Source organism: Chlorocebus sabaeus, chromosome 13 (assembly GCF_047675955.1).
Source record: "Chlorocebus sabaeus isolate Y175 chromosome 13, mChlSab1.0.hap1, whole genome shotgun sequence".
Lineage (NCBI taxonomy): Eukaryota > Metazoa > Chordata > Mammalia > Primates > Cercopithecidae > Chlorocebus > Chlorocebus sabaeus.
In genome coordinates, this window is record NC_132916.1 from 29,307,843 (window position 1) to 29,321,483 (window position 13,641).

At 34.0% G+C, this 13,641-nt stretch overlaps 1 protein-coding gene across 1 annotated transcript in view; it reads left to right on the forward strand.

Annotated features, from left to right (window-relative positions):
* LIN28B (lin-28 homolog B) overlaps nt 1-13,641 on the forward strand; it is a 126,058-nt gene that overhangs the window by 68,984 nt on the left and 43,433 nt on the right. Inside the window, exon 3 of the mRNA XM_008007473.3 lies at nt 3,655-3,839. Within this exon, the coding sequence (XP_008005664.2) occupies nt 3,655-3,839 (185 nt within the window). The remainder of the gene's footprint in view (nt 1-3,654; nt 3,840-13,641) is intronic.

Here is a 13,641-nt window from a genome sequence, read left to right on the forward strand (position 1 = left end):
ACCTTAGTAGAAGATAATGTAAACTTTCCCTTTGCCTTCTGAAGATTCACTAAAAATTACTGACAAAAGGCAGATTAATCAGAGAAAAGACTTACAAGTTTATTTCATCATAGTTTTACTGTGACACAGGAGCCTTCAGAATGAGGATCCAAAAATACAGGGGTAATTGTACATTTTTAGGCATATGTCTAACAAAGTATGGACAGCTGTAAAGAAATATAATTGGACAAAAAGATTATGTATGATCTAATGCTAATAGACTGAGTAGGGAAGCCCAGCAAGGTCTGCCTGTCTAGATTTTTCTTGGCCTCTCTGAGCATGCATTCCTGCCTTCTGGGTATGAGCAGGACCTTCTCTGATTGGAGGTCTTACTGACCTAGAGTCAAACAAGGTAGTCAGTTTTTGCACAGAAAGGTCAGGGTGGGGATGGAATTAGAGTAATATTTTTAGGTTTTATGGCGGCTTTGGGGAAAAGGGGTTCTGGTTTCTATAACCTACCTTGGGGAAGAGGGATTCCAGTTTCTATGACTAGCCTTGTGGGGAGATAAGACTGAGAAACAGGAAGACTGGAGAAGGTCAGAGAAAAACTTCAGCTTCTAAAGTTTTCTTTTTTGTTGTATTGTTTTCTGAATCCCAGCAATAGTTAAGACCTGAAGTAGGGTCATAGCAATCCAATGAATTAGATGGGGCAGATGAAAGAGGAGAGATACGAAGCAAAAATAAACAAGATTCCATAAATGGTTTGGGTAAAAGTAAGCATTGGACCCAGTGTAATTGGAAAAATGGAGAAAACTTTAATAAAAATTGACAAGTTAAGGGGATAAGTTGATTTTTGGGGGAACAAATATAGTGAGCTAATTCCTTACCTTTCAACAATCTTTCCCATCTATGTAGCAGCAATTTTGGTATAATAGCAAAGACAGAATATTCTCTGTGAATCCTTGTCTTTTTCTTGCAAAGCCATTATAGTTTCTTATGAATATGTGTGTGTGTGTATATATATATATATATTTGTGTGTGTGTGTGTGTGTGTGTGAAGTATTATGAAACTAAATTGCCTTATGTACTAATTTGGGGAGGGGGACATATATGACCGAACTTTTTAAAGTATTCTTTCAGAATATCATGAAGAACAGCTAGAATTTATTGGTTTGTAAGAGCTGGAATTTTACTTTAGATTTGGAAAAGCAGTTCACTTATGCCTATCAAAAATCTTAATAATGGAAAATTAAATTAAGTGAAAGTATACCAGCTTAATTGGGTTTACTAGGAACTATGCACCAACTCCTAGGAAAGTGCACTAAGAGCTTTGAGGAGATAAGTGATAGAGTTTTGTTTGTTTGGTTGATTTTTTTTGAGACGGTGTCTTGCTCGTTGCCCAGGCTGGAGTGCAGTGACACGATATTGATCTTTGCTCGCTGCAACCTCCATCTACCCGGTTCAACCGATTCTTCTGCCTCAGCATCCCAAGTAGCTGGGATTATAGGCAGGTGCCACCACGACCAGCTAATTTTTTGTAGTTTTTAGTAGAGACAGGGTTTCGCCACGTTGGCCAGGCTTGTCTCAAACTCCTGACCTCAGGCAATCGGCCTGCCTCGGCCTCCCAACGTGCTGGAATTACAGGTGTGAGCTACCGTGCTTAGCCCAGTGATAGTTTTTGTTACCGAAACAAAACATATGAGCATATGATAGCTCTAATAAAAAATACTGTTTCTTTGTTCTTGTAATTTCAGTAGTTGAACTATGCTCCATTTCATCCATAAAAGAGAAATAATCTGTACTTTCTTGAGTGAAGAGGGAGAAAGGAAATGGAAGCAAAATAGCTATTTATAATTAGTGAAGAGAAAGCTTAGGAAAAAAATGAGAAGATGCTTTAGAAATGTTAAAATAGCTTTAATAATAATACTTCGTCATTTTAAAGAATGTAGGCAGTTGTGATTTTTTTTCCCCCCAACATTTCATCAGAGAGCAGAAAAGGTGCTGCCAAATTGCAGACTTCCACATGAAGGATTTCACTCTGTCAGGTGACCTGCACTAGAAGCAGGTTAATAACCCTGTTTTCATGGGCTGTCTTGCTTTCACAATGAATGGTCTCGTTTTGCAATGAATTTTTTAAGTTTTGTTTTTATTTGTTCTATGTAATAATTTGGTTACATGTAATTATTTAGTTGCCTTTAGAGTCATGAACTTGGAGAAGTGAAGATTTTCTGGTTCAGTATTTTTCTAAGTATGTTCATCATCTGTACTTAAAGAAGGGGCTCTGGGATCAATTAGGTCAAGAAACTGCTGAGTTAAACAAGATTCTTAGTTTCGTGGGAGTTGGGGAGGTGAGAACATTTCTGAGACTTTAATATGCTAATATGAATCTCTCACAGAGAAACAACATACAGTGTTTTACAAACTTACTTGACCACGAAACCTTTTTCTCATGGTCTTGTTGTTACTCAGAACTCAAATCTTTTGAACTTACAAATAAACAAAAAAGATAGCAAATGGCTTATTCAAAGCAATATAGCAGTTTATTTAAAGAACTGGACTTGAACTAAGGACTTCTACCATCATATGTTTTATTTCTGTTGCCCCAGCAATTCAGAAGAGTCTTTAAAAACTACATGATATTCTCAATTATTCCTGTAAAATGTACACAGAGGGATTTGAAAAAATAAAACTACTAATTGAATTATTTTTAGTATATTTCAAATTGGCACATTGACTTTGATGAAAAGAGGATTGAAAGAGCCAAATAATATTTGAAACCAAAGTTAACAATTTTGTAATTGGTGAACATTGTTATTTTTACAAAAAATCAGCTATCTTTCAAATATGAAATCTGGTTTCCTTTCAAATTATAAAAAGCTCAAACAATGCAGTAATGTATATACCAGAAAACTTTTCTACCTTTCTAGAACAGGACTAGAGAAAACGACTCTTTAGTGTCTGTTGTTTCAGACCACATCTCTATATAATAAACATATATCTTTTAAAAACTTTAGCTGGACTCTGCATGTGCCTGTTATCTCAGTTACTTAGAAGGCTGAGGCTAGAAAATCTCAGAAGTTCAAGACCAGCTTGGGCAACATAGTGAATCCCATATCAAAAATAAATAAACAAAATTAAAATTTTACATAGATAGCATTGTGGTGGACACAGTTCTTTAACTCTTTTTTTTTTTTTTTTTTTTTACTCAACAGTATTACATGCTTATCTTTCTACATTAGAACATGTAAAACTAATAAAACGTCTCTTAATGGCTTAATGTTATATGGTGCTATTATATTAATAATTTATTTAATCAGTTTCCCATTGATAGACATTCAGATAAATGTAATTTTTTACCAGTCAGTGCTGTGGTGTCTTTTTGAGCCTTTGTGTATGTCTGTAGTAGAATTATTAATTGTGGAATTGCTGGGACAAAGAATATGCACATTTAAATTTTTCTAAGTATTGCCAAATTGCCTTAAAAATTTTTTTCTCCCACCGCCAGTATTGCAAAAAGAAACTTTAAAATGGTATGTGTTTCACTGAACTTAAGACTGTATACTTCTGTAATGTATAACAGAGTATCTTTCTTTGTTAAAATTATAGAGATAATTTATAAAGCAATAATAATTTTGATCTCTCTTTCTCTCCCCTACCCTCTTCTGCTCTTTACAGAGCAAACTATTCATGGAAGGATTTAGAAGCCTAAAAGAAGGAGAACCAGTGGAATTCACATTTAAAAAATCTTCCAAAGGCCTTGAATCAATACGGGTAACAGGACCTGGTGGGATCCCCTGTTTAGGAAGTGAAAGAAGACCCAAAGGGAAGACACTACAGAAAAGAAAACCAAAGGGAGATAGGTAATCATTTTTACTTTGTTAATTTATCAGTTTATTGTATTTGGAAAGGATTTCTGAAAATGTTTTCATCTTACTGAATTTTATATCGTCTAGCCAAAGGAAACCACCATCATGTAGAATATATTAAATATCAGAAATATAGACTATCTTGCGAATTGAATTATCTACAGAATGTACTGAACTGAGCCTTCAGCCTTAAGCACTATAGTCCCTTGACCAACTTTTCCACCAGACTGTTCTGAGACAACAGTTGAGGAGTTCAAGTTCCCAGTAGACAGAGGTGTCCCTTTTTACACCCAGAATTTGCCCACACCTCACCGCTTTTTTCAAATGAAAATGTACCTATTGTTTTGTCTGTTTTTAAAAGACAGTTCACATATAGAAAGTCCAAGTAATATAAAAAAACCATAAAGAGGAAAAAATCACTTGAAATCCTAATTAGAGATAGGAATTATATATCGTATTTTGAAACTTGTAATTTTTTTCACCTAATAGTATATTATAGAATATTTCATGTCAATTGTTATCACTTCATAAATTTTACTATATGAATGTAGCAAAATACAAAGAATAATATATTAATGGATATTTAGGCTACCTCTTGTATTTTGAATTGAACAATAATACCACTGTGGGAACTCTTAGATGTACATTTTTGAAAAGTTGTCTGATTGTATCTTTAGGGTAAATACTTAATAGTGAAAAGTCTGGATCAAAAAAATATGTATTTTAAAAATTTCGATACCTATTTCTAAACTGCTCTCCAGAAATGATTAGTGGGCCAGTATGTAACACCTCTGAAAGTCAGACAGCTCATTGAATGTTGTCGTTTTTTAAACCTTTTCCAGTTATATAGATTAGAGATGCAGCTCATTATTTGTTTGTTTTTACATTATTTGATTACTTTGGAGGTTGAATATATTTTATATGTTTTCATTTTTATTTTTTCTTCCAAGAATTGTACATTTCTTGTCCATTGACCATTTTGTGTTGAGATGTTCATTTGTTATTATTGATTTCTAAGTTCTTTTGATACATTTAGGATATGAATCTGTTTTCTCAAATACAAAATAAGATTTTTTTTAGCTTGTAAAATATATTTTAGCTTTAATGATAGTAGTTTTTTTAAAAAGTGTTTTGAAGTTTTGAATTTTTTACAGACAAGTCTGTGACTCTCTCCTTGATGTTATCTCACTTTGATTGCTATCTCATTTTCCGAACTACAAAATTAAAAATATACTACATTCATTTATATTTTTAATATTATTTTAGTTTATTTATATTTTACACTTAAGTGTCTCTTCTCTTTGTAATCTAATTTGCTCTTGAAGAGAGGACTGTAAATTTCTAGCTTTTCTTTTCTCTCCAAATTGGTAACCAGTTATCTCTGTAGCACTTGTTGCCTATTTCATATTTTCCTATTGGTTTGAAAATCAGTGAGACAATAAATTCCATTTTCATTGACATTTTTAGGAGCTCATTTTGTACAAAAGGAAGTCCATGAATATGTGTGAAAGTTTAATGATACATTTAGCTATTAAAGTGGTTTTCTGCTCCCATGGAGATAATACCTGTATACATACTTAAATATGTACAAGTAAAGCAAAGTAAAATAAAACAGTCCTTTATTTTTCGATGTCTTTTAGATAAAATCTTTAACAAAGTAGTTCTAGAATGCTTTACTTTCCAATTCTGGGTTAGAATCAGTATGAGAGGGAGAATAGTGGAGGTTGAGATTTGAAGCATAAGATAGCAGGACATTTTTTCATATTGGATCTTGTCAACCATTGTAAGGACTTTGATCCTAGAGAAAATAGGAAGTCATTGGGAAATTTTAAGTCGAAAAGTAACATGATCTGATTTACTCAGAGTATCATTCTGGCAACTGTGATGACAACACAGTGTGGAGAGGCAAGGATAGAAGCTGAAAGACCAGTAAAGAAGCAGTTCCAATAATACAGAAAAGAGATAGTGGTGGTTTGGACAAGGGTAGTAGCAGTAGAAGTGGTGAATGAAAATTCCAATATGTTTTGAAGGAAGAGACCATGTAATTTACTGATGGACTGATTAGATGTGGACTATCAGAGAAGAGTCCAGGGTGACTCCAAGGTTTTTTGACTTATACACTAGGAAAGATGGAGATTTATCAAGACGGGAAACCTATAGAAGGAGCAGGAAATCAAAAGTATAGTTTCAGACATTTAATTAGAGATACATAATGCACATCCAAGTGAAAATGTATATTAGGCAGATGGATGCACTATATAGAGTTCCAGCACTGGAGTTAAACAATTGACAACATTTAGCAAAAAGATGATATTTACAGCCGCAAGAGGAAATAAGATCACCATCACAGTGAGTATACACAGGCAAGAAGAGGACTAAGCCCTGGGGCACTCTAGCATTTAAGAGTCAAGAAGAGGGAGGAACAGCAAAGGGCACTAAGTAAGAAGGTGGGAAATAGGAGGGAAATCAAGATAGAATATTGTCCCAGAAGTCAGGGAAAGAAAGTATTTCAAGAAAGGGTATCAGGTGTGTTAAATGGTGCTGATGGTGAAATGATCAAGTTAGAAGATAACCATTAAAACTTGACTACTTGGCAACATGAAAGTCATTATTGAGGTCTGAAGTTGACAAGAACGGGCTCAATGGACTGGTGGGGGTGAAAGCTTCGTGGGTTGTATTCAATACAGAGAATGAAAACAGGAAGCAGAGACAGCAAGTACATACAATCTTTTGAGAAGTTGTTTCTATAACAAATGGGAGGAGAGAAACAAAGCAGTAGCTAAATGGAAGAACTTATAACATGTTTATATGTTCATAGGAATAGTCTAGTGCAAAGGAAAGATTGAACATGCAAGAGAGAGGAGAATAATTACTGGAGTGATTTCCTTGAGTGGGTGACAGTATTGGGATTTAAAGCACAACTGGAGGAGCTGGTCATGTGATAACAGAAAGTTCATTCTTACAAACCTGGAGGAAAGGCATAGCTTATGGACACAGATGCAGGTGGTAGGTAGATATGAAGGTAGGATAAGGCGAGATTTCTCTTTTTTATGCTGTTTTTTTTTTTTTTTTTAATTTGAAGCACAGTCATCAACTGAGAGTAATGGTAGAAGAGTAGGTTTGGAAATTTAACAAGAAAGACATATAAAATAGAAGAATGGGCCGGGCGCGGTGGCTCAAGCCTGTAATCCCAGCACTTTGGGAGGCCGAGACGGGTGGATCACGAGGTCAGGAGATCGAGACCATCCTGGCTAATACGGCGAAACCCCGTCTCTACTAAAAATACAAAAAAAAACTAGCCGGGTGAGTTGGTGGGCGCCTGTAGTCCCAGCTACTCGGGAGGCTGAGGCAGGAGAATGGCGTGAACCTGGGAGGCGGAGCTTGCAGTGAGCTGAGATCCGGCCACTGCACTCCAGCCTGGGCGACAGAGCCAGACTCCGTCTCAAAAAAAAAAAAAAAAAAAAAAAAAAAAAAGAAGAATGAACATATTATAGAAAAGAGGTAGAATTTCAGGCTGTGCCAAAGACCCACATAAGAATAGTGGGCATGAAGATTGTGTTCTTTCTCCAGCCATTGTTGACTTCATGGCTATAGCTGTGAAATAGTCATTAAAATGATTTAACTAGAGTTGGGGTTTTTCCTAGTTGAGAATGACAAAGGGCACTGGAGATGTATGCAGAGCAGCAAATGTAATGGTGGATGATAGAATGTAAACGGTATAAAGAGTGAAGACATTGAAAAGGTGATAAGTAAGCACATGGGGTGTGGGTTGCAGTAGAGTCAAAGAATTGTAGTTGAGTTACTGATCTGGCAAGGTACGAGGTGATGGTGGTCAGAAGTGAATAACTGCTCCAACCGCTTACTCTTACTGTGTGTCTTATTGTGATTAAAGCTTGGACACACTTAATATCTAATAATTTCCAACTTTCTGTTAAGCTAAGGGTGTCCATAATTTTTGTCAATAGGATTAGCAATTCCAATTTTCCATGTGCTGCTTGTTTTTAAAAAATGATGTAGAGGCAACGTACAATATAATATTCCATAAACATAGAGACTCCTGCATAGAAACTGACACCATGAAAAAACGAGATTTGACAGTGTGGTAGCAAGAAATGGATCTTTGTCAACTGATGGCTGGAACAGTTACCAAAGCATGATTTGCTCCCCAAATGTTTAAAAAACTTTGAAGATCTTTGATAACTTTTTTGATTTATTTCATGGTTATTTCCTGAGACAATTTTAGTAATGAGAATAAAATTGTGCTTTGATCCAGATTTTATGTTTATTAGTACAATTACGTGAAGCAGCCTTAAAAATCTTATGAAATATTGTGATTCTCTAGTTACTTCCTATTGCTATTTTTTCTTGATAAGATAATGTATTATATTTCAAAGAACAGGCTCTTGAATTAATTTCTTCTTTCTTTCTTTTTTTTTTTTTTTTTTTTTTTTTTTTGAGACAGAGTTTTGCTCTTGTAGCCCAGTCTGGAGTGCAGTGGTGTGATCTAGGCTCACTGCAACTTCTGCCTCTGGGATTCAAGCAATTCTCCTGCCTCAGCCTCCTGAGTAGCTGGGACTACAGGTGTGCACCACTATCCCTGGCTAATTTTGTGTTTTTAATAGAGATGGGTTTTCACCATGTTGGCCAGGCTGGTCTGGAATCCCTGACCTCAGGTGATTTGCCCGCCTCAACCTCCCAAAGCGCTTGGATTACAGGTGTGAACTACTGTACCCTGCCTCTTGGATTAACTTCTGTGACACTGTTTTTTCCCTAACACTTCCTGTGATTATTTTTATTTCCTTCTATTTTATTTTATTTTTGACTTTTATTATGAAAATTTTTAGAATACAAAAAGGTAGGAAAAATGGTATGGCCACCAAACATGTATGCCCACCTTATATATTTAAAGTGGCTTCTTTTCCCTTTTTTAATAAGCATTTTGTGGGGAGATATTTTAAGACTATGTAAATATCCCATTCACCATCAAACTTAAATTTTTATTATTAGTCTGAACGATGGATTTCTGCATTTCTCTGAAAGTTATAATCTGTAACCATCATTATTTATTCTACTGCTCAGATTTCCCAGATTTGACCAGTAGGAGCCCCTTCAGGCTGGTTTCTGTGTCCTTTTGATGGGTCCTCATCATTTTTTGGGTACTTTGTTACTGGTATAAGATACTTTCATACTGACCTTATAGGTACAAAATATTTAAAATAATGAATTAAATAATTGATTTGGTCTGCTGATGTACCGGAAAGCTAGAATTCCAGTTAATTTCTATTAAATTTGGAAGTAAGCATTGGTATATTTCTGTATATAAATATATACATAATATTAAATTGTCATATAGTAAAATTGACTTTTTTCTGGTTTTTTTTGTTGTTGTTTTTTGTTTTTTTGTTTTTTTTGTTTTGAGACAGAGTCTGGCTCTGTCACCCAGACTGGAGTACAGTGGTGCGATCTCAGCTCACTACAAGCTCTGCCTCCCGGGTTCATGTCATTCTCCTGCCTCAGCCTCCTGAGTAGCCAGGACCACAGGCACCCGCCACCACGCTCAGCTAATTTTTTGTGTTTTTTTAGTGGAGACTGGGTTTCCCCATGTTAGCCAGGATGGTCTTGATCTCCTGACCTCGTAATCCACCCACCTCAGCCTCCCAAAGAGAAAATTGACTTTTTTTCTTTTGGTATTCAGTTAGATGAATTTTAACATACATATACATCCCTGTAGTCAGTACCATAATCCAGATTCAGAAAGTTTATTGCCCCAAAAAAACTCCCTCTAATCTATAATGGTTACCCCTTCCCCACCTATAACCCCTGGCAGCCACTGACCTATTCTTTCACTGTAGTTTTGTGTTTTTGTGAATGACATGTAAGTGGAGTCATACAGTGTGTAACCTTTTGAAATTGCATTTTTTCACTCAGCATAATATCTTTGAAATTCATCCAAGCTGAGTGTATCAGTAGTTCACTTTTTTGCTGAATAGTATTCCGTTTTATAGCTATAACACTGTTTACTTATTCATCTGTTGAAGGACATTTGAGTGGTGTCCAGTTGTGACCATTTTGAATAGAACAGCCATAAACATTTATGCACACGTGTGAAGATTTGTTTTCAGTTTTGGAGTGGGATTGCTGCATAATAAGGTCATATATGGATGTTTAACTTTATTAAAAACTGCCAAATTGTTTTCCAGAATAATTATTTTCTTTTGCATTCCCACCACCAGTATGTGAGAGTTCCAGCTGCCTCCCATGTTTGCCAGCAGTTGGTATTGCCAGTTTTTACAAATTTTGACCCCGTGTGGTGGCTCACGCCTTTTAACACCAGCACTTTGGGAGGCCAAGGCCAGTGAATTGCTTGAACCCAGAAGTTTGAACCCAGCCTGGGCAACACGGAGAAACCCTGTCACTGCAAAAAGTAAAAAAATTAGCTGGGCATGGTGGTGCACCCCTGTAGTCCCAGCTACTTGCACTGAGATGGGAGGATCACTTGAGCCTGAGAGGTCGAAGATGCAGCAGGCCATGATCAGGCTATTGCAGTCTAGCCAGGGTGAGTGAAAGCAAGACCCTGTCTCAAAAAAAAAAAAAATTTTTTTTTAAACATTCTGTTAGGCATGTGGTGATACCTCATCATGGTTTTAATTTTCATTTCCCTGATAGCTACTGATATTAAGCATCTTTATATTTATTTTTGTGTCATCCTCATATACTCTCTGACAAACTGTTTCTTCATATCTTTTGCCCATTTTTTAGTGGGTTGTGTGTTCTCTTATTGTACTTTAAGAACTCTTTGTATGTATTGTGGATACAAAGTTTTTGCCAGATACATGATTTGCAGATATTTTCACCCCGTCTGTGGCTTGTCGTTTCAATCTCTTAAATATCTTTTATAGAACAAAAGTTTTTGAAGACGATTTATCAATCTTTACATTTTCTGTTTACATCAATGATCCATTTAGAGTTAGTTTTTATATAAAGTGTAAGGCCTAGGTAGAGGTTCATTTCTGCCATGTGTAATATGAATTGTTCACACATCATTTATTGAAAAGAATATCCTTTTTCTTGAAATATTTTTAGATTAGAAAGTTCAGTTTCTGTCATTTTTGGTTAAAAATCGAAATTTTGAAGTTTTGATTACATGGAATTAATCTATTTAACAAATTCCAAATATGATTTCATCACTTGAGAAATTATTTGTTCAATTCTAATATTTGTATATAAGGTAGAATCATGTTTTGTGAAGATTTACTCCCTGTGGCAAAAAAAAGTAAAATAATTTTGAAGATTCCACTTTAATTATTAGCAGACTGTTTATAAAAGAAAATGGGATTATTTTATTCTCTCTTAAAATTCTGCTTAGTGTCCACTTACTACTGTCTAGTTACACAAGGTAGTAAATATTGCATTATTTTAAATCCTCCACATTTGAAAAGTTTTCTTAATATTTCAAATGAAATAATTTAAGATTTATTTTTTCTATTTAGTTTTTCTTATGTTCATTACAAAAAGAGTAAAGAAACTTAATGACTCTATACAGCTCTCTTTATAATAAAGTGAAGATTGTTAATAAAAAATTAAGAAACATTATATTTCTTCTATAAAACTAGCCTATACTTGGGACCTTTTGTTCTCTTTACAAATACAATTTACTATTAAGAAAAAGAAGTGAGTGGCTTCCAACATAATGAAATTGTGGGTGAGGGTGGTAGAATTATTTTCTTTGCCACAGTTGATTTCTATTATTTATGTGAAATAATCATGTCAGCCTGTAGTATAGAATTAAGTATACAATTGTAGTTTATATTAACAGATATATTAAATATGTAAAAAGGATTTAGACTAAAATGACTGGTCTGGAAATTATTTTATATATAGTTTAAATGTTTGTACTCCTTAATACTTGGTGAATAAAAATGTGTATAATTTTAAAGAACACAAAGTGCATGGATATGTAGTGTGTATATTGGGTGTACACATATAGCTTTATTTTTTAGCTGTGTATGGTTTCTTTTTTTACCTCCTTTTTCAATTCGAATTTTTTTAGTGTAATGACTATCTTTTGTGTTCTTCTTAACCTTCCATATATTTTGACCCAACCACATATTCCAAGAAGTGTTATTCGTAATAATGTTGACTTGAGTTTTTAAAAATAACTTAGGAAATAATACAAACATTCTACTGCTTTTATTTCATTTTGTTCAATATTTAGTTTTTATAACTACATTAGTATGAGTAAGCTTTTTGATTTTCTACATGAGTTAAAGTGGTAATATATTTTATTTAGAAAGAAGGCTAATAGACTGTTAAAAGAAAAAGATGTTTGACTACTTTTGGCTTGGAAGCATGGAGAATTTCTTTACTTTGATCATATTAGAAGAATTCATTAATTAATCATTTTTAAGATGCTCCTTATTTAGATTTAAAAATTGATTGTGAAATTTAACATTCCTTGTAATCAGTACTAAAATGGTACATCATGGTGTATTTATCATTTATGATCAGAAAGACCAAGGTGAACAGAAACAGAAACCAATTATGTCTGATTCATTCTTAGCTCACGAGTTAACTTGCCTTTAAAAAAAAAAAAGTGGAGATGTATGATAGTAAAGTTATTTTTGCAGAGCCATAATTTTGTGGCCTCAAATTCTTTAAATTTGCAAGAAAATTTTAGTAGCCATGAAGTTTTTGTTTTTGGGATTAATAGACTTCCTTATTGAGGTGGTGTAAATTCACATTTGTTTTTTAAACAGGAAAACATTTATTTATTGTCCTCATTCAGTTTTAGGGCAAATAAGCTGAAAACTAACTAGTGGTAATTCTGCCCCACTCCCACCCACCTCTCTACAGCAATATAACCTCTTCCAGTCATTATCTCAGTGGTATAATTTGACATTTTTCCAAGTACTTTATGCTTGGGAAATCTAGTATTATATTTTTGAAATCTCCATAGCATTCCTGAAAATAGAAAAAAACCCCATGTTTAGGTTTATGGTGTCATTTTATTAAAGAATATCTGTTTTACTTTAAAAATCATGTCAATGATTTTACATTTTATATGTATTATATCCCAGATTCTGTTCCCAAAATAAAAATAAAAATGCTTTTTAGATGATAGAGATGTTTGAAATGTAGATCAACAAATTCCAATAAATAACTGTTTCACCCTGATACTTGTGTGATTAGATTTAGGAATTTGCTGTTTAGTAGGTTCCTATTGTGGCAGAGAAATCTTTCAGGCATGAATTGATAGTCCAGATCCTTTGAGGTCTGTCTATTCTGACCTATGACCCCTATTCTTACAAGGTCAACATCTGAGGGCAGGAGATTAAGGCAGTTTAAAGACTGGAATGGCAAATGGAATGGAAAAATTAGCCAGCACATTTTGGGTGCAAAACATCAAAGTCATCAAATAGTTTGCTTATTTTAAACCTGGCTTATGGTTATAACAAGCTAATTTTATTGTGTTTGTTGGAATCAGAAAAGTTTAATAACTATAATTTACTTCAAGGTACTATTTATATAGTAATAAATTTTAGCTGCATAATATAAATTAAGTTCACATAGCTTACCTTCAAAATATCGGGAAATGTAAAAATAGTTTGTCACAATATCAGTACATTTTAGTCTTGTGTGTGTTTGTATACTTAATTTAAATATAAATTGGGAAAATATTTACTTCAGCTTTTACTATGAAATATTTAATTTATCAACACTGTTTCATAAAATATATACATATGGTAATATGAAGTGACTGAGGATTTGGTTGTAATTGTACAATGTTGACTTTTGG